We start from the raw sequence: 27,612 nt of genomic DNA, 5'->3' as shown, positions 1-27,612 counted from the left end.
AACAGAGGCCTTGGTGTAAATATACAGACAGGAGATGACTGTTAATACCCCCTCTTAGCTCTTGGATGTGGAACCAACCTCAGTGAGCTGGAGTGCTGCCAGAGCATAGCCTGAGGTAGAGACTTCGTGAAGAGGTCTGCCGCATTGTCCTCCGTCAAACAATAAAGAAGCAAGATGTCATTAGCCAAGATCTTCTCACGAACAAAGTGATATTGTATCTCTATGTGCTTGGTTTGGGCATGGAAGACCAGGTTCCGAGCAATAGCTATACAGCTTTGGTTATCGCACTGGATGACTGTGGGCTCCCTCCGGGGAAACCCAATCTTGCCAAGTAACCTCTGTAGCCACACAACCTCGCAAGCAGCACCACAAGCAGCTCGGTACTCCGCCTTTGTCGATGACAAGGCAATAGTTGGCTGCCTCTTACTGCTCCATGAAACCACTCCTGAGCCGAGGGAAAAACTGTAGCCTGATGTGGATCTCCTCGTGTCTGGATCTCCTCCCTAATCTAAGTCACTCCAACTTTGGAGTCTGACTCCATCCTTCAATCCCCCTCTTGTGTAAAAGAGTCCAAGATCCTTTGTACCCTGCAGATACCGCAAGATCCGCAATCTTGCGTCCCAATGAGACTTCAACGTCGTCTGCATGAATGAGCTCAACAGCCCCATAGAAAAGCTCAAGTCCAATCTGGTGTTCAGCAACCAAATCAATGAACCAACCAGCTTCTGGTATAGAGAGGCATCAACTGGCTCACAAGGATCATTCACTGTAAGCTTCGTGTTCGGGTCCATCGGCGACTGATAGGCTTGCAGTTCTCCATCCCAAAGGCCTCAAGCAACTCATGAACATACCGCTGCTGAGAGACAAAGAACCCCCTCTGGGTCTGCCAGATCTCCAATCCCAAGAAGAAATGGAGTAAAGCCTAAATCGGTCATCTCAAACTTCTTTGACAAGGCAGCCTTCGTCACTGCAATGTGCTCCATATGACCGCCGGTGAGAATGAGGTCATCCACTTAAAGGATGATCAGCGTGACCATGCCGCGTTCCTGAAAGAGATATAAGTTGGGATTTGCAACCAATCTCTGAAATCTAGCCCGTAGAAAGAAGGAATCAATCTTTTGATTCGAAGCCCTCGGAGCCTGTTTAAGACCATACAAGGCCTTCTGTAACCTGTAAACCATCCCCTGTGATCCTGGAACCTCAAAGCCTGGAGGCTGCTCAACATACCTCTCCTCCTGCAGGTCACCATTAAGGAACGCAGATTTAACATTCATCTGATATACGAGCCACCGCTGAGAAGAAGCAAGGGCAAGAACTGTCCGAATCGTGGTCATCCTTGCTGTCAGTGCAAAGGTATCCTCATAGTCGATGCCAGGCCGCTGAGCATAACCCTTAGCCACAAGTTTGGCTTTGTGTTTGTCCACCGACCCATCTGACGTGTACTTGGTCTTAAAGACCCACTTGACACCAATGACAGACCGTTTCGACACCCGAAGGCAATTGCTTTTGCAGGCAAAGTGATGCAAGAAGGTTGGTGGAAGGAGGCAGAGGCTTTGTTGAGCACTCTTCAACCAATCTATAGTGTTCTTCACATCACTGACATGGAGGACAGCACTCTTGGACTCTTGTACGAGTTCATGCACCAGATTGGAGAGGCTCTTTATCGATGCACTCTCTTGACATATGAGAGGTACTGAACATGCCAAGTACTCTCTTTTGGACTTCCGACTAGTTGCCTTCTTGTTGTAACTTGTATCATATGCTTTCGCTAAGAGCTTTGATCATTCATGGCTAATTTTCAGCATTGAGGACATTCGATGGGTTTGAAACGACCAGTGGGATTGGCTCCATAGACCAATCCACGCGGTTCCCACATATTGCACCCTCTTTGGTGAAGTGAGGCACAATATGTTAATGAAGAGTTGGAAGATGGATGGCAAGATTACATTCAGAAATGGACAGGAGGAGACGTGGACCTCATGAGACGCTTGGAGGATGAGCGGCTAGTGTATCAAAATGTAAGCCACGCATTTGGTAGACAGACTGCATGCATGTGAGAGACACAGCTTCAGTCAGTCTCATGGTGGAAGAAGTATGGGATCAGTAGCCCTCACTTGGTGAGCACAACTCTAAAAGACAAGACTGTTATTTACATAATACATTGATCAATGATCATTATACTTACAAAGTTTCTGTATTTTAATGACAGAAATGCCTCACCATTCAAGTCCTCTCAGAGGATTGCAGTTCGGGTCCTGCTAAGAGGAACTGAAGCACCTGGGCCCTCTTCCATACAAAGAAGAGGAACAAGTTGTCTACTGGTCAGTTGGAGCGGTTGGTGTATTGCCATTGCAATGTCCACCTAATTGAGCAGACCGGCAATCCAATAAAGCCTCGCCAGGTCAATGTCAATAAATTCGACATTGAGAAGATGAAAGATGTTCGAGAGATTCCTCAAGAGGAGGGCGACGTATATGCCATGTTGTATGAGGAGTTGATGGCACCTGCTCATGGCACACGAGCATCTTCAACAGCATTATCAAGAGGTGCTAGTACCAGTGCAGCAGTTGAGACGAGTACGGCAATTGAGGCAACATCATCCTCTTCTGAGAGTGACGTTGAGTCTACCGAAGACGCTATTGATGAGGACATCGATGTTGAGGATTGAGTGCCCAAACTCCAGATTGAGGACTCTAGTCTTTGGGGTCACCAAGAATGATCAAGGAATGATGATGAAATGAGGAAGAGGGCAGCCCATATATGTACTCCTACATGAGCTGGCTGATTGCCTCCTAGTGGCCTATACAACCTGAAAATAGGTGAAATACTCCATAAAATGGGTGGGCAACACATCAAAGGCCCATAAAATAGGAAAAAAATATGGGAAAATATGGGGAATGCCTCTGCATTGAAATGCTCCCCATAAACACCAGAAAAGCCACCAACAGGAGATGATAGATGCTAACACCCCCTCTCAGGTCCTAGGGGTGGCCCAAGACCAAAGGAGCTGCCATGAACGATGATAGATGACTGAGATAATCCTTTGGTGAACAAGTCTACAGCAGTGTCCTAGGTAGGACAATATTCAAGGATAATGTCTCCCTCCATGATCCGCTCCCGCACAAAGTGGTACTGGATCTCTATTATGCTTGGTCCGTGCATGAAATACCGGATTCTTAGCAATAGCCAAGCAACTCTGGTTGTCGCATGAGATAAGGGTAGGTTGCTGCTGTCGAAAACCGATCTCCTCAAGTAGCCGCCACGAGTAGATCACCTCACACGAAGTCGAACAAGCCGCTCGATAGTCCGCCTTAGACGATGAAAGCACCACTGTAGGCTCCTTTTTACTCGTCCATGAAATGACTCCCAATCCAAGAGTAAAGCAACACCCTGTAGTGGATCGTCGGGAATCCACATCTCAAACCTAGTCGGAGTCGTTCAAACCACGTAAAGTGGCCCCTCTCCATAGAAAATGCCAAAATCCTTGGTACCTTTCAAGTACCACACCACACAGAGTGCTACCTTCCAATGAGTGTCCAATGGTGCTGCATGAAAGCACTGAGAGTTCCCACCACAAATGCACAATCAGGCCGTGTGTTGAGTAACCAAATCAAGGAACCAACCAGTTTCCTGTACAGAAGTGTGTCTGCCACTGGATCGGACCCAGAAGAGGAAAGTTTGATGCCAGGGTCCATGGGGGAAGTGATGGGCTTACAATCTATCATCCTGAAAGCCTCCAACAACTCTGTAACATACTGCTATTGTGAGATGAACATGCCATCTGAGCACTGAAAAATCTCCAATCCAAGAAAGAAGTGAAGTAACCCAAGATCTATCATCTCAAATTCTTGATTGAGGGCAACCTTTATTTGAGCAATGTGTGCTGGCTGCCTGTGATGATCAAGTCCACATAGAGAATGATGAGAGTATACAACCCTTTCTCGAGATAAATGTAGAGATTTGGATTAGCCGCCGACCGCTTGAAACCCTTCTATTGAAAGAAAGCATCAATCTTCTCATACCAAGCCCTCGGGGCTTATTTCAAACCATGTAAGGCCTTTTTCTAACTGTAGACCATACCTTTGGAGCCAGGAACCTGGAATCTCGAGGGTTGTTCCACATAAACTTCCTCCTTTAGCTCCCCGTTGAGGAATGCCAACTTGACATCCATCTAAAAGATGGGCCAATGAGAGTGTAGAAAGAACAAGAACAATCCGTATGGTCGCCATTCGAGCAGTCGGTGCAAAGGTATCGTCAAAATCCACGCCAACTTTCTAAGAATAGCCTTTGGCCACAAGCCTCACCTCGTGCTTAGTACCAAAAGTATGTGCGTATCATGCGATAAAGCCTAGCCTTTGGCCACAAGCTTGGCCTTGTGCTTATGTGTGTTTTATCACAGATACACACATACTTTTGGTACAAACAACTTAGCAACGAGATGATGATGATGCGGTGCCAGCCGCTGCGGTCACCGCCATTGTAGAGCCAGAGTGTGATAGCGAAGGAAACATGCTCATCGCGCTAGTACCAAATCTAATATCCAAATCCGAATCCAATGAATCCAAGTCCAATGAATCCAAGTCCAAATCCAGATCCAAGTCCAAGTCCAAGTTCAGATACAAATCCGAGTCTGGATCCAAATCCAAGTCCAAGTTCCATAACCAAGTTCCATGTTCATGTCCAAGCTTCATGTTCTATGTCCAAGCTCTATGCGCAAGTTCTCCATGTCCAAGTCCAAGAAACACTCGCTCATCACATGAGTAATCTCCACAACTTCTATAGCCTTGTCCATGAAGAAAACCATGTAAAAGCTCTTTGTCGCAAGAAAATTTATATAAAACCTGTTTTAATGGTTTTTGGGCGATAAAAACATCCAAAAAGCAGTTTTTAGGGTTTTTGGAGCAATTTTAGGGTTTCTGAAATTTCTCTCCGTACAGTTCCGTACATGCGTCGGTATCGCCCATGCATATGCCCATACGAGTCTAGGGCTAACCAGACATCTGAAAAGCAAGTTGGAGAAGGTGTTGATGGCGAAGAAGCTCTCCATGATCATAATGATCCCACACACACTCCACAATCTCCTTCAATCTTCAATGATCTTGTTCATGGTACTACAAGAGAAGTCCAATCCTTTTTATACTTGTAAGAGACCCTGCTTTTTGCCAAAAAGTCTTCATGCTTTTGCTTTGCCTTTTTATGGTTTGCTTTTCTCTTTTTGCCTTTGCTTTTGCTCTTTTTACTTTTATTAATAAAATATTACTCCATAAAATGGGTGAAATACTCCATAAAATGGGTGGGCAACCCACATCAAAGGCCCATAAAATAGGGGAAAAATGACAGGTGACCTTCCCAATGTAGTCTTTAACGTTGTTGTAGAGCACCTCCACCCAAGCCACCTTCGTCTCCGCCTATGGGGAATGCCTGAGCATAGAAATGCCCCCCATAAACACGAGAAAAGCCACCAACAGGAGATGATATATGCTAACATCAGGTTGGCAAATGGTCTTTCCAAGGTGTATCCAGTACCGCGCAATACTAGAGTGTCCATGGTTGCATCTTCATCAGCTTATCTTTGTCACGATTGTGACGTATGTATGTATCAGATTCTCTCTTCATTGCTGATTCCTGTTGCAGATACAAAGAGTAACCAGCCAAAGGGAACCCCTACCCTCGACTGGTTGCGACTCTTCGCCAAAGGATGTACCTCTTCATCGAATAGCCACATCCCTTCGACGAATGGTTGTAGCCCTTGATGAATGGTTGTGCCTCTACATCGAATAGACACATCCCTTAGCCTAAAGTTGTATCCTTTCGTCTAAGGTCATGTCCTTTCGTCTAAGGTCATGCCTCTTCAAATGTGTCTCTTCATCTCCTATATAAGAGACCTATTGTACTCAGTTTAATACAACAAGTCAATTCAATCTTCTCTCAAGTGTTCTCCTGAAGGTTCTTGTTCTAAGTTAAGTACTTAAGTAGTAATTAGTACACAATATGAGGGATTAACAACATAATTCTCACAGTGGTATCAGAGCAAATTCTTTCCTACCCATGGGTTGTGAAGCCCTCACCCTCTCCGCAGCACTCCCTCATCCACTCCTCCTCTCGGTGTTGTATGGAAGAAGCGGAGCGATGGTGGACTTGGCGTAAATCCTTGCTCATAGTGATGTAAACAAAACCAAAAAGGTTTCACACCCATACACACGCATCGTGTGTATTGCAGAGAGGGACTCCTTGCTGAATATCCGGACTACCCTCCCTCCCTACTGACCGGCGGTGTTAGACGTTCGCAACATGGCGGGAACTACCCCTCTCGCTGCCGAATATGGAATTCCCCCCTCTTTTCGCCTCGTTCACTGCTAGCGTGAGCCCTTGCTTGCTGGGAGCAGCTGCCGGTCCTGAGCTCTCGCCGCCAAACAGCACCCTTCAAAGCGGCGCACCCTCCCGTCGGCAACGCGATCCAGGCCTTCGAAGCGGCACACCCCTTCCAGTCGGCGACGCGTCACCTTTGCACCTTAAAAAAAAAAACACAAAATTTTAATACGTGCATTGCCACGTGGGTCTCTCTTTTAAAAAAAAACAAAAAACCAACGGGCGTACGCTAGTGTGAACCGCCACCCCTTGGCGATTCGGCAACCACCACCCCCCCCCCCCCCCCCCGGGGCTGTCAGGATGCCGCCTTATTCATATTCGCCCCCCTCTTCCCAGCGATTTGGCGACCACCCTCCTGGCTGTTCGTGGGTTCTCCTGGCTTTGCCCACACCACATAATCTACGCGCTCTCGCCCTCTACGTGCATGCTTCATGGACAACTTTCCGGAGGAACCCGACATGCACATCTCTTACCTGAGTTACATCGACGAGATCCCCAAGGCTCTTCTTCCCGAACACAGCCCTCCTCGTGCCCCCACTCCAGAATCAGTGCCACTTCCCGCCGATGCTGGGTGGATTCCAAGTCTTCCAACCTCTCCTATCCCAGCATCCCCGGCCTCTCAGGTGTACCGCATACATGTCAGCAGCCTGCATGTAACCGAACCCGACACTTGGGCGATTTGGACTATTTTCCTCACCTGCGAGCCACTACATCTTACTCATTTCGAGTATTTTCTGTCACGGTATCCGCAATTGGCACACTTTCTTCCAGAGTGCAGTGTGGATGGCCTCCGCAATATCTCCTCCACACGCCATCCTGTGACATTCTACTGCGAGATCTTCGTCCCCGACTATACTCCATTATCTCCGGTGCCCAGTTCTTTGGCGGAACCAAACGAAGAAGTGGAAGCAGATGCAGTAACCTCCGAGGACGATCCCGAGGAAGTGGAAGACCCCGACTTCGAGTACGAGGATCCTGTTACTGCCTCTCCAGCAGCTGCTTCTTCCATCCTACATTTCGGGTGGACCTTTCCTGCTTCACCTCAGTACTCTCTCTAAGTTCTCCAGATGTCGACTTCGCACGACAACGTGCCACCCGCCGATCCTCAGATGGAGGCCTTGCAGGTGACCACTCTTCAACAACAGATGGAGGACTTGCAAAAGGCCCTTTTCGACGGTATGGCATCAATGAGATCACAATGGAGGACATGCAACAACGGCACCAACATCAACGTGAGGGATCCAAGAAGTCACAGCAAGCGCGTCGTTCGCGTTCTCCAACATCATCATCATCATCCTCGGTGGGCCAGCAGGACGATCCCTTAACTCCTCCCGATCCGACTGCCGAGGTAGACAATGTTGAACTCAAACTTTTATATAAATTAATGACCACAGCACAAACACGAAAGATGGATATCAAGTTATCCTGAGCCCTACAATGGCCGCCGCGATAAGCGGTTAATCGATCACTGGCTCTACAAGATGGAGGTTTATTTCTCAAATACCGAATTGCCCGAAAATAAAAAGGTGGCATTGGCCAGTACCCTCTTGAAAGATACCGCCTTCCTTTGGTGGCGACGCAGGATTTCAGATGGCAAGTCTACTCCAACGTGGGGAAAATTTCGGCGTGCTCTTCGCAAGGCTTTTGAGCCTGCAAATGTGAACTTTCATGCCAGGTCTTCTCTCCGCCGCCTGAGTCAAACTGGCTCCGTGGCCGTGTACATCTCAGAGTTTCAAAAATTGGCTCTCGAGATAGAGACACTCAGCTCCTCTGACCAGCTTCACAGCTTCAATGACGGGCTTGAACCCACGATCCAGGACGAAGTCCATAAGTACAATCCTGCCACCCTGGATGAAGCAATCTCGTATGTCGAGCGCATTAGTGATTACCGGCGTCCTCCTAGGAACTTTTCCTCCAGCGCCCATTCCTACCAGCGGAATTGATCCAATGGGACTAGCCAACCCCAACGTCCCAATTCTGGACAACCCAACTCTCGGCGACCATATTCTGGACAACAGTCCTTCCGGCCGCGCTTTTCCAGGCAAACTCCCGTATCAAACGCAGGATCCTCTCAGACCGAATCCTCTGGCAACAGCAGAAACCGAGATCGGTCTCGACAGGACCGTCGCAGCAATGATTGACGCAACTTCAAGCGAGAAACCTCTTCAGGACAGCAAACCTCTTCATCAACTGCCACTTCATCCCAACCTAGTCGCCCAGGCCTCTGCACAATTTGTTCTGGCGATCACCAGTGGTATGAATGTCCTCAGCACCCTAAACCCTCCAACACTCGGCGCAATTCTCAGGTGGATAGTTGCCACCATGCTGATCATGACCCGCCTCCTGTGAAAGACAAGAACAAACAGATAGCTTGTTCTGTTCGCGTTTCTGAGTTTGTCAGTACCCTGATGCTTAATGGCCAAAGTACCAACCCTGTTCCGGTGAATCTTTCCAAGCAAGTCCTTAGTCTTCTGGGTTTCATTGGCGACCGTCCCATCAATGTGCTGGTGGACAGTGGCTGTTCCACTAATTTTGTGGGCACTTCTTTGGTTCACAAGCTTCGCCTATAGACCCGACATTTTGTGGATGCTTTTCAAGTCGAGCTTGCTGATGGTTCCTTTCTTAATTGTAACAAAAAGGTGCAACAGCTTAAGTTCCAGATTCAAGATTACCAAGATCACCTTAATTTTTCAATGATGCCGTTGTCACATTATGACATGATATTGGGACAATCTTGGCTGTATCGATATGATTCGGTGATCAGCTTTCGTTTTCTCATTCAATCTAGTTATATCATGATGGTCGAGAGCTGGAACTTCATGGCCTTTTCAGTGCCAAACCCATCACTGTTGTTTCTGCCCTGCAAGTCAAACGCCTCATCCGCAAACGTGACAGTACAACATCCCTGGTCATGTTACGGGAGATTGAAGCAGAAACTAGTGAGCAGTCTCAAGCCTCGTCATCAACAACTGCTTACTTGGAGCAACCCTTCTTCAGGCCTTTTCAGGATTTGTTTCTGAATGATCTTCCGACGACATTGCCTCCTCGTCGTCCTGTGGATCACCCGATTGATCTTATCCCAGGTCAACCTCCTCCAACCCGAGCTCCATACCGTGTTTCTTACTCTGAATCTCAAGAGATACAAAAGCAATTGCAGGAGTTGCTGGACAAAGGTCACATCCGTCCCAGCAAAAGTCCCTTCGGAGCCCCGATTTTGCTTGTCAAAAAGAAGGATGGATCAATGCGGCTTTGCATTGATCACCGTGCTCTCAACAAGCTGACAATCAAGAACAAATTCCCTTTGCCTCGCAGCATCGATGAGTTGTTCGACCAACTGCTTGGTGCTAAGGTGTTTTCCAAGATTGATTTGAAGTCCGGCTATCATCAAATTCGTATCCGTAATGGTGATGAATACAAGACAGCCTTTCGAACAAAATATGGCCATTATGAATTCTTGGTCATACCTTGTGGGTTAACCAATGCCCCAACCACTTTCATGACCCTGATGAATGAAATTTTTGGGCCGTACTTGGACAAGTTTGTGATCGTTTATCTCGATGATATTCTGGTTTTTAGCCGATCTATGGTCGATCACAAAGAACATTTACAGATTGTCTTTGAAGTACTACGCACCAATGTGCTGTACATCAACAAAAAGAAGAGCGAATTTTTCAAGAACCATGTGGAATATCTTGGTCACATCATTTCTGCTAATGGAATTGCAGTAGATCCTACAACAAGGTGCATAGATTTTCAGAGATTGCTGCCCCTTTGACAGAATTGACAAAGTCGGACAAACTTCAGTGGTCTTCGGAAGCTGAGCAATCCTTCAATGATCTCAAGCATGCCTTGACGACAACCCCGGTCTTGGCCATTGCAGATCCCACTCAGCCCTTTGATGTAATGACAGATGCCTCAGATCGTGCTTCTGGTGGAGTTTTGATGCAGAATGATCGTGTCATTGCTTTTGACAGCAGGAAGTTTTCAGCCATTCAAAGCAGGTATCCTGTGTATGATAAGGAGTTTTTGGCAATCGTGCATGCTTATCGAACTTGGAGACATTATCTTCTTGGAGCAAATTCAGTTGTACATACAGATCATCAATCTCTGATGTACATTTTCACTCAGCCTGTTATGAACTCTCGACAAGGCCGATGGGTTGAATTCTTGGCTAATTTCCACATGATTATTCAGTATGTTCCTGGTCTTCAGAATGTGGTTGCAGATGCTTTAAGCCGCATGCCTCGAGCCATTAATTTTGCCATCACAGATGTACAAATGGAAATCCCTACTTGTTTCAAAAATGAGTATTTGACTGATAGAGATTTTGGAGATGCGTTCCTTGCTCTCAAATCTTCTAATCCCAGTCCTGCAGAAATGAACATGTTTGCAGCCTACATTATCATGGATGAGTTGCTGTTCTTTTCTGATCGCATTTGTGTGCCTCACAATACTTCATTGCGGAAGATTCTTATTCAAGAGTATCATGAAGTTCCTTATGCTGCTCACCCTGGTATCAACAAGACATATCGGCTTTTGTCTGCTACATACTTCTGGCCTCAGATGCAGCAAGATGTTATCAAATTTGTCAAAGCTTGTCATTCATGTCAGATAATGAAAGCCTCTCGACAACTTCCTCAAGGGTTACTTCAACCGTTGCCAGTTCCCAATGAGAGATGGGAAAGTATCAGTATGGATTTTATCACCACCTTGCCTCGTTCATCCAAAGGCAATGCTCAGATTCTTGTGGTGGTTGATCGATTTTCCAAAATGGCGCATTTCATTCCTTGCAAGAAAGCTGCTTCAGCCCCAGATGTGGCGTCATTGTTCGTGCAACATGTCTTCAAATTGCATGGTTTGCCAAAGACCATCATCTCTGACAGAGATCCAAAGTTCACTGGACATTTTTAGACGTCTTTGTTCAAATCTCTTGGCACAAATTTGTTGTTCAGTTCAGCCTATCATCCTCAAACAGATGGATAGACTGAAAGAGTCAATCAAATTTTGGAAGAAATGATTCGACATTACATTCAATTCCGTTTGGCATCATGAGAAGATTATTTGCCACTCGTGGAATTTGCTTATAATAATTCCCATCATTCAGCAATTGGATTAACTCCATTTCAAGCAGCATATGGGCATACTCCTCTTGTGCCTACAAACTTTGTTTTACAACACAAAGTGGCGTTGGCAGATCAGTTGGTTCAGGAGATGCAAGATGTGCTTGTACAAGTTCGAGATAAATTGGTCCATGTGCAACAAAAATATCAAAAACAGGCCAACAAGCATCGTCGACATGCAGATTTCCAAGGAGGAGATTTGGTCTTGTTATATGTGGCACCTCACCGCTACAAAACAGTGAAGTCAGTTTTTCCAAAGTTGCGACCTCGCTTCTATGGGCCTTTCAAGATTCTTAAGAAAAATTCAGTTGTCAGTTACAAGTTGGAACTTCCACCTTCATGGGAAAAGATTCATCCGACTTTTCACATTTCTTGGCTCAAACAGTATGTTCAAGGAGATTCGCCTGTTCCACACTTATCTTCATATGTACCAAAAATTGAAGATGACCATATTATCCTTGTTCCAGAAGTAATTCTTGATGTACGACAGAAGGAAACAAGAAGAAAGTTGACTACAGAATTTCTTGCGAAGTGGATGGACTTGGATGAGTCTGATTCCACTTGGCAAACAGATGAAGAAATGCAGCAGTACCCTAACCTTCTTCAGGAGTTCTTTGACAAACGGATGTCTATCATTTAACACAGGGATTTTATTTTAAATGGGAGGGAATGTCACAATTGTGACGTATGTATGTATCAGATTCTCTCTTCATTGCTGATTCCTGTTTTGCAGATACAAAGAGTAACCAGCCAAAGGGAACCCCTACCCTCGACTGGTTGCGACTCTTCGCCAAAGGATGTACCTCTTCATCGAATAGCCACATCCCTTCGACGAATGTCTGTATCCCTTGATGAATGGTTGTGCCTCTACATCGAATAGACACATCCCTTAGCCTAAAGCTGTATCCTTTCGTCTAAGGTCATGTTCTTTCGTCAAAGGACATGCCTCTTCAAATGTGTCTCTTCATCTCCTATATAAGAGACCTATTGTACTCAGTTTAATACAACAAGTCAATTCAATCTTCTCTCAAGTGTTCTCCTGAAGGTTCTTGTTCTAAGTTAAGTACTTAAGTAGTAATTAGTACACAATATGAGGGATTAACAACATAATCCTCACAATCTTCTTCAGACTTTTGCACGCTATGAGCTGCACAGGGGGAGTTTTGTGCATCTTATTGTGTGTGGGAACTGGCCCTTTTATTTGCGATTATGTATTTTATCGTGTCTATGGGTCGTGGGCTGCTGTCGGCCAGCGTCATGGCAATCAGCCAGCTGCATGGCCTCCTTTCTAAAGACCAGCAGGATGAGGGGAGGTGGCTATTACCATTGTAAGCCTCTCGCTAATCAATAAAGGTGATCTTGTCTGCAATCTCTCGCTCTCTCTCTCTCTCTCTCTCTCTCTCTCATCATACCGAGACCACAAGCTAGTGCAGGAGCTCCGCCGAGAGGTGTGACACTCAATAGAGTCACTGAGTTATGCAGAGCTTGACGCCCCAGACCCCATGGCCCTCGCCCACGGCCACGCCACCATAGGAGGATCCGGGCCATCATCTCCCATCATTGTAGGACCTTCTCGTGCCAGCTCAATTTTACCACCTTGAGCACCATGTCACAGCGGCCCATGAGGGATGTATTAGGGTGATATGAGAGCTCTCTGCTCATGTACCTAGATCAGTTCTAGATTTTTGTTATATTTCTTTATTACTATTTTGTACCCAGGATGATGTACCTCATGGATATGATGTAACCTTTTGGTCTCATAGGTCATTTTGGCCTTTTGAAGACGTTAATACAACTCTCTCTCTCTCTCTCTCTCTCTCTCTCTCTCTCTCTCTCTCTCTCTATATATATATATATATATATATGCTTTGGTGATTGCATTGTAGATAAGCTTGATAGGTGAGAGGGTTCTAAAGGGTGGAGTAAATAAGGCTACGAAGCCTGTAAAGACTTGTATTTGACAATAAATTAATATGAGAAAGATTATGTGGCACATGTGCTGTGGTTGATTTTTACTTACACCATATCTCTTTTTCCATTCCTCTCTCTAAACTCTTGGCTATGGATCCTTTTCACCATCCTTGAAGCCTTCCATGCTTTCCCATTCGCGCCATGTTTTGCAGCGCTCCCCCTCACAAGACACCCTCTTCCTCCCATATCTCAACAAAACAGACCTCACAAAATAAGAACTTTATTAATTCCAGAGATGAAAGTTCAACACACCTCCTTCAAGCCAGCTGAGTTCTCATTGACAGTATCCAAGGCAATTTCTGCTGCTTCATCATATGGGTAGCTGCAAATTTCAAATCAGGAAGTCGTCAATTGAATTCAACCACATAAAACCATGTTCTCAGTCATTGGTGTTAGTGATCTATCTGAAAGGCAAGTGCAATCAGACGCATATAGGATATTCATTGCTTACCCATAGATACCACAAGAAATAGCTGGAAAAGCAAGGTACTTTATCCCATTTTTAACTGCAAGAAGAATGGCACTTCTGCAAGGACACCCAGGGGTAAATTCTACATAAGCCAAACACTGAAAATGTTGACAAAGAGGATGAATAATCTAAGCCTGAGCACAGGAGCTTGCATTTGTAAATGCACTGATCCTCCATGACTTACTTGTAAGAACTCTCCAACAAGGGTCCGGAAGTTTCTTCATCATCATAAATTGGCCCAACAGTATGAATGATTTTTGAGACAGGCAGCCGAAATCCGCTGTAAAACCAAACAGACAAAAATTTATTATCTCCTGCAGACTGCAGACTGGAAATTACTTCAGATACACAAAGCAAGAAATTTAGTCTGTGATTAATCCGTATTACTCTGTGATGACTGCATCTCCTGTTCGACACCGGATGTTCTTGCCTACTAATGGCAATTCCAAACATGCTTCATACAAATCAGGTCCTGCTGCCCTGTGTATTGCTGCCAACAAAGGTTATATAGCCAAGTACAATGTCAAAACTAGGCACACAATGCTGCATTAGCATAGTCTGCCTTACATAAATATCTTCAGACTAGACGCAATGTAGGTTGAGTGTGCATTCAAATAATTACAATCCCATGAATGCATGCTTTTTTCCACGAAAAGACACGAACTGCCAGATGCAGTTTAACTGCCACATTCCAGGATTAGAGTACCTTTTGTTTCTGATTCCGACTATCACTAACTTTAAAGAGTCCTGCCAAACCTTCTTATCTTTACATTCATCCTCGTAATGTCTTCAATCACCATTTACATGCCAAGTCTGCCTTTTCATTTGTTTTGTATAGCTCTCTTAAGTATTCCTAGTCCCTACAGTTTCATGTAATATATATACCTAGATGAATCCAAGAACATGTCCAAATTCACCTTTTAGGAACGTACGTGTTATATAATCATGGTAGTCAACCCACAAGACTATATAACTATCAACTCCATTATGCATAGTACGGACTAGATACTACGACATCCCCACTAACATCATCTGTGCCCAATAGTGGGTGTAGAACTCTGTATCAAGATATGCTCTCACACACGCACTCCACACACACACACACACATAAGAGCATATATTCACACAAAGGCCTTCGTACAGAGTTTCTGTCAAACCTCCGGAGATGCAAGGCAGACTCAGCCATAATGAAGCCTAGCACTAAGGGAAGTAGCAAATAGAAAGACTTAGTACATCAAATAAGGAGTTGATAGGGCAAATGCACCGCTAAAGATAGAAAGAATAATGTAATCCCCATTCTTCGAAAACTTTCATTATTCCCATCAGAAAATTCAATTTCCACCTAATCCCATGGTTTATCTACCATTGCCACAGGATTACCCTAGTGGGCTAATAGACCATGCGATTAAGCATATACATAAAAGGAAACACACAGATTACTAGCATCTAGCTCACCGCCCAACCACAGAGCCATTCAGGCTCACCTCCAAGCACAGCAAGATATTAGCATCCGAGACATGGATCCACGTGCAAAGTCCCTGGCATCCCATACCACCAGTACACACCCATTGGCTGTAAGCACGGAGTACTCTCAAGACCACAAGTCATAAAAATTGACTGATAAAGTCACTTGTATAGGCCTCCTATACACCAAGAGCAAAATATAGCACGTCTCATAAAAGCTACTAACCCCCAATTAAGATGCCTAACTCCTAGGCTACGGTCAACCTAACCTGAAGGTCTTAATCCTAATTAGCCTTGGGATGTAACATACTTCCCCTTAAGAACCATTGATGTCCTAGGGAAGAGACTCTTCACACTACGCACAAACTCCCATGTAGCCTCGACCTCAGACCGTCCTTTCCATTTGATCAAGTACTCATAAAAGATGGTATGCCAAGTGTCACCAGCCTGGACATTTCCCAATATGAAAGGGGTCTGGTGGACTGCAGGATGTCTAAATATTTGGAAAGTACAAGCTTTGGAAATGGGAGATTATCCTGGAATACAAAGGACCACACTCCTAAAATTTAGGAGAGTTGCTATTTTTGGCCCGACTCCGATGGAAATTATGTTCGCGTCATTACATTTGGAATTGAGTAAATACCAAGAGTTGGCAAAGTGCCTAAGTGTTTTCGATGTTCACTAACCCTTGTATAGCCATGCAAGGAGAAAGGTGTTGGTGTTGTTGTTTGCCTTGAGATGGTTTCAGGGAAACATTGTTTATGGCTCCCTTTATTTGGGATGCATTGGACTTATGGAACTCATGGTTCACATACCCTGTGTAGTGTTCTCTTGTCCTACGTGCTCTCTTGAAGATTGTTTCTACCATGTGTGGGTGGAACAATAGAGGCCAGATGGAAGGGAACATGGGCACTTCAGAGGTTAGTGTCAAGCACAACATACCCTGTGTAGTGTTCTCTTGTCCTACGTGCTCTCTTGAAGATTGTTTCTATCATGTGTGGGTGGAATAATAGAGAGCAGATGGAAGGGAACATGGGCACCTGAGAGGGTAGTGTGAGTTGGTGGCTAAAATGCCTACAAACTATTGGTGGCCGAAATGCCTATAAACTATGTGTAGCAAAAATGCTTATGGAACACCAGGCTATCTATGCCTGCGAGTGATTATTTTATCTTATTACTTGAGCCCACCTCTCATCCAAGGTGTGTGGTCGGAGTACCAACACGTAGTGCAAGTGGTAGAGTGGACATGATACCTGGTTGGCATGGTACTTACATCTACGCCAAGGGTCATGTGGATTGGCACCTCTTTCTGTGCCTTGAGCGTGTGTTCCCTGGACTGGCACCTGTTTGTGTGCCTTAAGTTATTGGATTATGGGTATGGCTTTAATATCCCATGTTTGGACATATATTATTTGGAGATACGGTTGGCTCTTAATACTTATGCCCATATCTAGTATATTCGTTATGGAGACATAGTTGGCTCTTATCGACATGTCTAGGATATACTCATTTGAGACACAGTTGGCTTTTGTGCCTGTGTCTAGCATGTCTATCCACGGAATTCTTGCCCATTTATTTTGGGACATGATTATGATATCTAGACTTATGGGACTGTTTTTGTCTCGTCCATTTATTTTGGGACATGATTTTGATATTGGTATTATGGTGACTTATTTAGTCTTGCCCATTTATTTGGGATATGGATTCTTCAGTTATATTGGGTTTTTGAGACTCTCATCTCGCCCACTTGATAGGACATGATTATATCTTGAATATATGGCTTGAAGATTAAAGTTGCGGACAACTTTTAAGAAGCTGGGGAGGATGTCACCAACCTGGACATTTCCCAATATGAAAGAGGTCTGGTGAACTCCAGGATGTCTAAATATTTGGAAAGTACAAGCTTTGGGAATGGGAGATTATCCTAGAATACAAAGGACCACACTCCTAAAATTTAGGAGAGTTGCTATTTTTAGCCCGACTCCGATGAAAATTATGTTCGCGTCATTACATCTAGAATTGAGCAAATACCAAGAGTTGGCAAAGTGCCTATGACAAAATGTCTACCAGTTGGGATATTTTTAGAGATAAAGTTTATGCAAGGACCCATCTCTTAGATTGGGACATGTGGCAAGAAAGTGAACCAAAGTGAGACAAGTGGCCTGACACTTGTTAGAAAGTGGATCAAAGTAAGACAAGTGGCCTCAAACTTGTCACTTCAGCTTTTGTGTGGCTCTCCACTTGTCATCATAGCCTTCTCTTTCCTTTTTCACTCATGGGAGCCCCAAATCTATAAATTGGAGCCCTCTCTCTTCATTAAAGGAGGCTCACTTGCTCACACTAGCCTCGCCTGTACCACTGTTACAAGTTGCCCTAATGATGGCTTCTCTCTCTCTCTCTCTCTCTCTCTCTCTTGAAGGCTGCCCATGAAGTATACGGCTGTTGGGGACTGTTTTGGAGGCTTCCATCGAGAAGAAATACTGAAGGCAAGGGTATTTAATCATTTTATTATGATTTCTAGCCACCATACTTGTTGTACCAGCCATTATACTTGCTGTACCAAAATTTGTACTTGTACTTGCTGTACCAGCCATTGTACTGACTATACCAACCATTGTATTTGCTGTACCAGAATTTGTACCTGTTGTACCAGCTGTACCAACCACTGCACCAGCTACACTAGCCATTGTACTTATTGTACCGACTGAATGAAGAGTTGTACTTGCTGTACCAACTATATTGCATGAAGACCTGTGGTTTTTGGGAAAGAATCAGTACCCACACGGAGGTACATGGATTATATTATTGGCTTGGCATTTCTACAGCCTATGTTCCATCTTGGTTACCTCGTGTTGAGCTGCGTTATGGCATTTGTATATGGATAATCCGGCATGTCCCGTGGGGAGAGTAAGGCCCTCAAAGCTTGTACATGATATTATTCTCCTTGGGTAATAAAGTACTCCAAGGGGGGGGGGTTCGGCCCATTCCGGCCTCTATGCGATTTCACATATGCAAGCTCCATTTTCAGCATTTGTGGATGTTTTGTCCAGCTTTTATGTTTTATGCAAAGTGATGATGGATATGTGTTAGGGCTGTGACCATGTTTAATGTTTTAATATGCATTGATGGTATTAACAAGTGTGTCAAAGGCCCTAGTCCCCCGGGCGCCGCGAGTTACACCAAGACCGTCTAGTACATGGCTCTAGAATAACTCGGGTTCCATAGGAATATAGCCAATAATGTCCTCAAGGTTAGGGATCTCCTCCATTGGAATTCGGCACAATCTTGTCACCTTCACCCAGACATTCTTTCAAACGACAGATATATAGGGTGAATCTGGATTCTATGAGGTAGTGCTAACCCGTAAGCCACATCACTAATCTTCTTTCTGATTTGGTAAGGACCACAAACATCAAGAAGATAACTTGTAATGCTTGCAAATTCTCATCACCTTGGAGTCCTTGGGACTTTAAGATACACCCACATGCCTTCTCGTAAAACTCTCAAGGTCCGTCCTTGGTTAACGTAATAACAAGCGCGATCCTAAGCACTCTTTGTGCTGTCCCTTGCAACTTTCAGCATATCCCACATATCTTGCAAGAAATCTACTATTGATTGCAACTTGACCCCTCGTAGCCCTATGGCAATCGCATGATCAACGCCCCTCTCAAGTGACAGACCATCAGGTAAATCTGTAAACACACACGTGTGGGCCTCTACTGTACACTGCGTAAACACGCCTCCATGCTTGTGTGTGTCGAGCAAATAGTGTTGTACAGCAACCTAAAAGCATGCCCAGCATGCTAGAGTTCACAACCTTTCCCTCTCTCTTCCATGACCTTTCTCTCAACAGATGTCACCCTATATGCATTAGCATTACCCTTTCCATGGTCATTTCCTTGTCTTCAAATGTAGGTACTACAGTTTGCAGATGTACACACAACCAAAAGTGCATAGGTTTCAACCTTCTACATAACTTGACCAGCCCTTTGTATGTACAACAAATCAGTCCAAAGGCCTCCTATCATACCTAACCATAGCATCTTCTCCTGAAACCAGCCTTCAGAAATTAGACGGGCGGTGAAACAAACACTCGCACACAAAACACTTCAACACCTTTGAGGACCTGGAAAAGAAAACAAACAAGGGGAGCTAGAGTGCTCCTGCAAAAAGTACACGAACACCGATTGGCCCCAAAACGCAGTGGCGCCCCTTGCGGTATTTCTTTACTTGATCAAAATTGAGTACAAAGTACAACTTGTAGAATCCTCCACCAATAGGATCCCTTTATAGTTTCACCCAAGACTTCCAAAAGAGAACTCTCGTTATTACAGCACAGCATACCATGGAGAAGGCACACCTGTACAACACCTCCCTGCTTGAAAAGGTCTTCTCCATCTCTACCATGGATCCCTCAAACCCTTTCCCAAACAACAGTAGGGCTGTACCAAACTATATGTCCTTCCCTATAGTCACAGCTTGAATGTAATCTCGAGAAGAAGACAACTTGTTCACACAAATCCAAAGACATGCTTTCCACATGAAACCAAAGACCTGTATCCGATAAACCAAAGACCTGTATCCCATAAACCCCTGTTTCCTCGATACCAAAGTCCTGTTTCCTCTCGAAAACCAATGTCCTGTTTCCATGAGAAACCCACAAATACACCAACCAATCACGGTGCCATAATCCCAGGGTTGTTTTCCGCAGCAATACCCTGTGCTTTTCCATAACCCAAAGAGAGAAAGATAGAGGCCGTTTCAAGCAATCCCTGAATACACATAAGTTCAAGATGAAGAGGAACACCTCTTCCATGAACATCATCCCGTGTATATGTAGCTTGATCTTCTGTATCCAAGTCTCTTCAACAGGGCCTGTAATCCACGATGAGAGAGAGAAAGGGAAAAGCCTATCTCTAGTCTCCTGCACCAAAAAAGGTTTGGGGAATAAGGCCACCGCTACCTCCCCCCATGGTTTGAAATAGCAGCACTGTCGTACAACATCAACAGCAATCTTGCGCAACCGTACAACCCACACAAAGCTGCCACAACAGTAGCCGAGATCAACAGTGCCTCCTCCAACAACCCACGTGCGCGCATGAGCGCCCATCGGTACTCACACACATGCAAGCGTGCGCCCACACACATGGGGGAGAGAATCTGCAGCCGAAAACAGCACGGAGGCGCTCACAACAGTAGCCCAACAGAAGCGCCACACGGCAGCGCGAATGCCCACACACAAGCGACAGCGTGAGTAAGGGGGGGGAGGAGCAGTCCAAACATCCGCAGCCTTGCGCCACCCTACGGTCCAGCCCATAGATGTCATGTGCATCATAGATGCCATGGACATTCTCAGGGCTAGATCCAGAAAAGTGCAACCAGATAAAGAGTATGAACCAGGTAGAAAAACCAGGATGATAGAGCACAGAGCACCTTTTGCAGTGTAGACTGAAGCAAGGCTTGGAGAAGAACCAAAAGGATGCTGTCGGCTGCTCACAGAACCGGTCGGCTGAATCAGAGGACATGGGCAGCAGCAGGCGCATCATGAACAAGGAGTAGATCCAGTCGGGCAGCGTTCACAAGTCAGGCAGCGCTGAAAAAGATTGTATGGTCGTGGAACTGGCCGACCAGCAGTCGGCCAGTTGGCCAAGCTTGGAAAGGCCTATAAATAGGGCCAAGTGCTCCATGTTGTATTCATTCACTCCCTCTAGGGGTGTGAGTCATTAGGGGTTCCATAGGGGACTGTTTTGGTGAGTTACCACCTTTTTATGTAAGGCAGCCCATGGCTGCAAAATTAGGTACCTTTTTGTACCATAGAATATACTGAATTTCCAGCACATCTCTCTCTCTCTCTCTCTCTCTACTCTCTCTCTCTATATCTGCGTTTTTGTATCAGATGGTTTCCAAGAGTGTTTAGGGCTGAAAGAAGACTCCCAGAGCTTCCGCGTGTTACACATACCCCCCTCTTGAAAAATAGCAAGCGTCCTCGATTGCACTCTAACATAGTAAGGCATCGTATGAGCAAATATTCCCCATATGACAAAAGCAATGCCCCTCCAGTGCATCTGGGTGATGAAACAATCATCTTGGACAATAAGGCCACACCGTCACGTCAAAGTGACAAACAACTCTTGCTTGTTCCTTCAAAACCTGCAGCAAAAGTCTAAAACCAAGTGGAAACACATAACCTATGTTAGCCAAAAACAAAACCATGCATCATTCTACATATGCATGACACACATATGCATTCGCAAACAATATGCTCCTCAAGATGCTGTACCTACTCTAAAGTAACAGTCTAAGGGCTGCTCGCAAGCCTTACACCCATGGGCATCCCGCAGGACCCACGACTGAAGGTACATCATGAGCATATGAAAGCACTCAATGCATCTAAACTATACATCCACGAAGTACTTCCCACATATGTCTCATGGCTATCCCGCAAGAGTCACACTCAGTGATGCATCCATGAACAGAATAAAGTACTTGATATATCATACCAATATACATGCATCACACCACTCAATCCAGAGTATTACCCAATGTATTCTCAAGGGTACCAGGATCCAATGGCACCAGAATATAATAATACCTCAAAAAGTGTATGCATACATGCACAAATAGAGTTCGATCCATATATCCATGAACCAAACCAACTCTAGGACTGCTCGCAAGACTTATGCCCTTCATAGAGTCTCGAAGTGTTAGCTCATGTTGCCGCAGACTTTGAGCTCAACCAAACCATGCCGTTCCAAAGGAGACCAACTCCACAAATAGCATCATCTCAATATCCAATTGACCAACACCCTGGTCAAGAACAGCCAGAACCATATGACAAAGATCAATGTCCCAATCTTCCTCAGTCATACTTTAGTTCCAAAGGCAAAAACCATCCATAGTTGCAATTATAGTTCAAGGTGCAGCCGACTGTGAACCATACCCAACTTTACCATCTCATGTGACTAGTACACAATATCATAGAAGTCCCATAAGCAGATGTACTGTCAGCCTCAGTACCTTCGGGTGAATACAAAGATGTCACCAAGCGACTCCTAGGTGACAAACTGAGCGTGTCTGTAACAAGGGAGTGGAGGTGCTACCCCCCTCTTGAGCATCAGGCAATGCTCCAGATCCCAGTTCCACTCCACCCAAGTAGTAAGCACAAGTCCCAAATGAAGCATAGTAGACGACCATTGCTAAACATAGAAAGAAGCTGCCTTCCGAACCCATGAAGCCTCCGTGAAGATACCACCGGTGACAAAGTGTCGAAAGCCATAGCCTTCAACCCATCTCTTACACCATAACACTTCAACTGCTTCTTGTTCCTGGCTAACTACTTCCTGTCCTTGGTGTCTTTTCTCATGAGCTTCATCTTTAGCTTTTGCTCTTCACCTCATATAGGCAAAGACACAATCCTGAACTGCCTCCTGCACTGCCTTTTCACTTTCCACATGTTGAAGCTTTTGATGTGACTCTCATGAAACAACCACGGGCTCGCCTCCTTGAGAAAGTCAACGATATCCCGGCGATGGAACCATGAAACCGGCCTTCAAAAATTTGACGGGCGGTGAAACAAACACTCGCACACAAAACACTTCAACACCTTTGAGGACCTCGAAAAGAAAACAAACAAGGGGAGCTAGAGTGCTCCTGCAAAAGTACACGAACACCGATTGGCCCCAAAACGCAGTGGCGCTCCTTGCGGTATTTCTTTACTTGATCAAAATTTAGTACAAAGTACAACTTGTAGAATCCTCCACCAATAGGATCCCTTATAGTTTCACCCACGACTTCCAAAAGAGAACTCTCGTTATTACAGCACAGCATACCATGGAGAAGGCACACCTGTACAACACCTCCCTGCTTGAAAAGGTCTTCTCCATCTCTACCATGGATCCCTCAAACCCTTTCCCAGACAACAGTAGGGCTGTACCAAACCATATGTCCTTCCCTATAGTCACAGCTTGCATGTAACCTCGAGAAGACTACAACCTGGTCACACGAATCCAAAGACATGCTTTCCACATGAAACCAAAGACCTGTATCCGATAAACCAAAGACATGTATCCCATAAACCATAGGCCTATTTCCTCGATACCAAAGTCATGTTTCCTCTCGAAAACCAATGTCCTGTTTCCATGAGAAACCCACAGATACACCATCCAATCACGGTGCCCAAAACCCAGGGTTGTTTTCCGTAGCAATACCCTGTGCTTTTCCATAACCCAAAGAGAGAAAGATAGAGGCCATTTTCAAGCAATCCCTGAATACACATAAGTTCAAGACGAAGAGGAACACATCTCTTCCATGAACATCATCCCCTGTATTTGTAGCTTGATCTTCTGTATCCAAGCCTCTTCAACAGGGCCTGTAATCCACAATGAGAGAGAGAGAGAGAGAAAAGCCTATCTCTAGTCTCCTGCACCAAAAAAAGTTTGGGGAATAAGGCCACCGCTACCTCCCCCCATGGTTTGAAATAGCAGCACTGTCGTACACATCAATAGGAACATCAACAGCAATCATGCACGGTCGTACAACCCACACAAAGCTGCCACAATAGTAGCCGAGATCAACAGTGCCTCCTCCAACAACCCACGTGCGCGCATGAGCGCCCACTGGTACTCACACACATGCAAGCATGCACCCACACACATGGGAGAGAGAACCTGCAGCCGAAAACAACACGGAGGCACTCACAACAGTAGCCCAACAGAAGCGCCACACAGCAACGCCAATGCCCACACACAAGCGACAGCGCAAGTAAGGGGGAGGAGGAGCAGTCCAAACATCCGCAGCCTTGCGCCACCCTTCGGTCCAGCCCGATGCTCCCGCTGCCCATCCCGCCAGTTTCAATACCCTGTGCTGCTGATTTGGTGTCGCCCGTGCTCTCTGGCGACCGGCCAAACCTGGTTTGCCTGTGTCGAGCTGCTTTTTGGCGACTGGCTGCTGCTGTATACCCATCTCCTGTACCACCTTCCCTCAGCCCACGTATCTGCAACAATGATGACCAAGGTGATGCGCCACACCACACTACACCACCCCCCACGAATTCTGCCACCCTTCGCCTTATAACAAGGATGCGATTCGCTTTTCTCCAAAAAAAAAACTAAAAGCAAATAGCAAAAATGCTTCCAAATATAATATTTTTAAACCATCTAAGGTTTTAAAACCTTTAAATTAAAATCCCCTTTTTGTCCCTTTCACACTTGGGCTGGCCACATATGGGTTTCCTTTTCAAATCCAAACGGATGCCATTCACACTTGTCCATCCCGTGCCCGTGCCCGTGCCCACCTGCTTTCTGTCAAGAGAAAAACATAGGGTCGTAACATCTCCATTCACCTCTGACTCTGCTCCTTCTTCCACCCTAAGTGTCCCATACTACCAGGCCTTGGAAGACAAAAAGCAACCCACAGTTTAGCACCCAAAAGACGCGATGGATTTTCTCCTCTCCTTTCCGAGTGTTTCTTCCCAACTCAATTCCAGCAGGTCTAGCTCTGATACCAATGTAAAGCCCCCATGCTAATAGACCTTGGGATTAAACATAAACGTAAAAGCTCACTGCCCAACCACATAGCCATTCACACTCATCCCCAAGCACACCGGGATAGTAGCATCTTAGACGTGGCTCCACGTGCATGCAAAGTCCCAAGTGTCCCATACCACCAGTACACACCCATTGGATGTGGGCACGAAGTAGTCTCAAGGCCTCGAATCCATGTCCGAGAAGCTCTCCCTCAAAGTGACTCATAAAGTCACTTAACAGGCCCTATAAACCAAGAGCCAAATATAGCACATGTCTCATAAAAGCTACTAACCCCCACTTAAGATGCCTAACCCCTAGGCTATGTTAACCTAACCTAAAATCCTTAACCCTAATAGCCTCGGGACCTAACAATCCATGCATGCAAGTATCAACACCTCAAAGGCACTCTTCTATACCCACTCTCCTAAGTTTAACAGGGTCGGGATGTGCAGTTAGCTTTCATACTCCCATTTAGTAGCACAAAATAATAATTGAGTTGTTAAATGTAAAGTTCACTTGTCACCAATGGCATGGTCACTAGCATGTGCTCGCACAAGGCCCTATAGGCCCAAATGCTCCAACTCTTCTTGCTCTGGCTCCTTGTTGTATTTGTACTTTGCTACTGGTGTTGCTAGCTTTGCATATTATCCTTGTTTTCTACACATTAGCCATATATGGAGTTCACCTCGTCTTTCACAAGCAGTAGAGTCCACCGTCCTAGTCCTACCCACTATTCTACTAAGGCATAAGGAGCTTCACATAAAGTTACCTTTATTTTGAATTTACACAAAAGCCTATGGTATAACTAGGAAAAGGAGCACAACATTAATTTATTTTCTCCATACTTTTAAAAATCATGTAAATTAAGTTGTTGGTATGTCTATGTGAAATAGTCCATACATCATACTTAAGTACTTGATAGGTATGCATCATGGTAGATACTATGTAGCTCATCTTTCTAAAGCAAATCCAAATGCATACCTCCGTCGACCCCACCCCCTCCAAGCATGCGGGTGTTGGCAGCATTCACCTGCAGGTATATTGAACCCATGGTTAATTGGCTTGCTGCTTTCGACACTCGAGAAAGCAAAAATGGCTACCAGAACTAAAAAGCATTCCCCTCCCTCTCTCTCTCTCTCTCTCTCTCACACACACACACACACACACTGACTACATGGCACACACATCCATTCATCTAAAGGGTACATGGCATGGCATGGCACATGCATCCATTCTCGTCACTCCAGAAGTTAGGTACCAAAGGATTTGGATCTATTGCGCACTTGCACGTACACACACACACAAAAGCTGAAAAAAAGGCAGCAAGTGCTTACAATGGTATCTGTCTGCCCATCGATTCTCCACTTGGTGATATCTCCTCGCTGCAAAGCAAGCACACAAGAGTTCTTGAGCTGAAACTTCACTGTTCCTCCCCTGCCCTGCCTTCTGACCTTATCAGGCCTCTTCTCGCCATCGACTGGCCCGCTACTCGAGCTACCAAACTCTGTGCCTTCAATTGACGCGTGCCCGTTCCGCTCCGGCGCCGAAGGCTCACCCTCGCTCTTTCCTAGGGTTTCGCTTACTGCGTGCTCTGCAGGCTCGTGGTCGCTCTTCTCTAAGGTCCCGCCTTCAGCATGATGTGCGGACTCACGGTCGCTCTGTTTTAGTGTTTCTATTTCTGTCGAATCGGAAGCCTGGATATGCACGCTCTGTGCTAGGGTTTCGAGAGGAGGAGACAAGCTTCCTCTGCCATAGTTACTCGACGTCAGATGATCCATCTCGCCGGCCATGCCTGAAAAACGTGCGCGAGGTGTGCAGGAAGAGCAACTACGGCACGGGCGAGATGCAGACCAAGAAAAGGCAAGAAATGCAGAGAACGATGGTGCAGACAAAGGGACAGGAAGATGGCCTGATGACAGAGCTCGCCAAATCGAAGCCCTCATGCCAATTACAAAAACAAGTATGAAGGGCAAGAGCTTTTAAAATAAACGAGTCCCCCTGGTTTGCATACGCCTTTTGGATACCATAGAGCATTTTAGCTTTGACTAAAGATATCGTGTTTTCTATATATATCGAGATCGAAAGGAGCTTGCTGCCATTATGAATAATCTATGTCTCTCTCTCTCTCACACGAACATGCAAAAATACATAGCTCTCCCTCCCTTTCTCTCTCTCTCTCTCTCTCTCTCTCTCTCCACATACATAGACAAAGACACATAGAAAATAGTCTCTTTCAAAAACAAACCAACAAACCGCAAGGAGAGAGTGAGAGAGAGAACCTATGTCTATATACAGGCGAGTCTCTCTCTCTCTCTCTCTCTCTCTCTCTCTCTCTCTCTCTCATGTTTATACACGCACACAAAATCTCTTTGCTTATGTGAAAGCTATTGACTAGCCAAAATACACACACATTAATAATATATATACATGCAATTCTGTGTATACATACATGCGAAGACAAAATAATATAGAGATGCAGATACATACACACATACATGCATACTCTAGGAACTCGCACACACATAAATATATATAACATATACACATACATCTACAAACACATAAACATATATACATATACATCTACAAACACATAAACGTATATACATATACACATATACATATATACATATACACATACATCTACAATGTCTATCCATATATATTACTTACACACACATATATGCCTACATAC

The 27,612-nt window shown here is 45.2% G+C and overlaps 1 protein-coding gene across 2 annotated transcripts in view; it reads right to left on the bottom strand.

Annotated features, from left to right (window-relative positions):
• LOC147625000 (uncharacterized) overlaps positions 1-26,919 on the bottom strand; it is a 35,625-nt gene extending 8,706 nt beyond the window's left edge. For both annotated transcript variants that reach the window (XR_015268898.1, XM_086818221.1), the window contains exons 1-6: positions 26,252-26,919; positions 25,899-25,947; positions 14,317-14,419; positions 14,114-14,209; positions 13,912-13,986; positions 13,713-13,782 (exon numbers count right to left, since the gene is read on the bottom strand). Coding sequence is in view for 1 of the 2 variants with exons in the window: in XM_086818221.1 (XP_086674347.1) it covers positions 13,713-13,782; positions 13,912-13,986; positions 14,114-14,209; positions 14,317-14,419; positions 25,899-25,947; positions 26,252-26,860 (1,002 nt within the window). In the remaining variant the exon portion in view is untranslated. The remainder of the gene's footprint in view (positions 1-13,712; positions 13,783-13,911; positions 13,987-14,113; positions 14,210-14,316; positions 14,420-25,898; positions 25,948-26,251) is intronic.
• Between the last annotated feature and the right edge of the window lie 693 nt (positions 26,920-27,612).

This window comes from Cibotium barometz, chromosome 24 (assembly GCF_041138505.1).
Source record: "Cibotium barometz isolate CiBa-2024 chromosome 24, ASM4113850v1, whole genome shotgun sequence".
Lineage (NCBI taxonomy): Eukaryota > Viridiplantae > Streptophyta > Polypodiopsida > Cyatheales > Cibotiaceae > Cibotium > Cibotium barometz.
The sequence above is the reverse complement of the archived record's forward strand: the minus strand, read 5'-3'. Positions and strand labels throughout refer to the sequence as shown.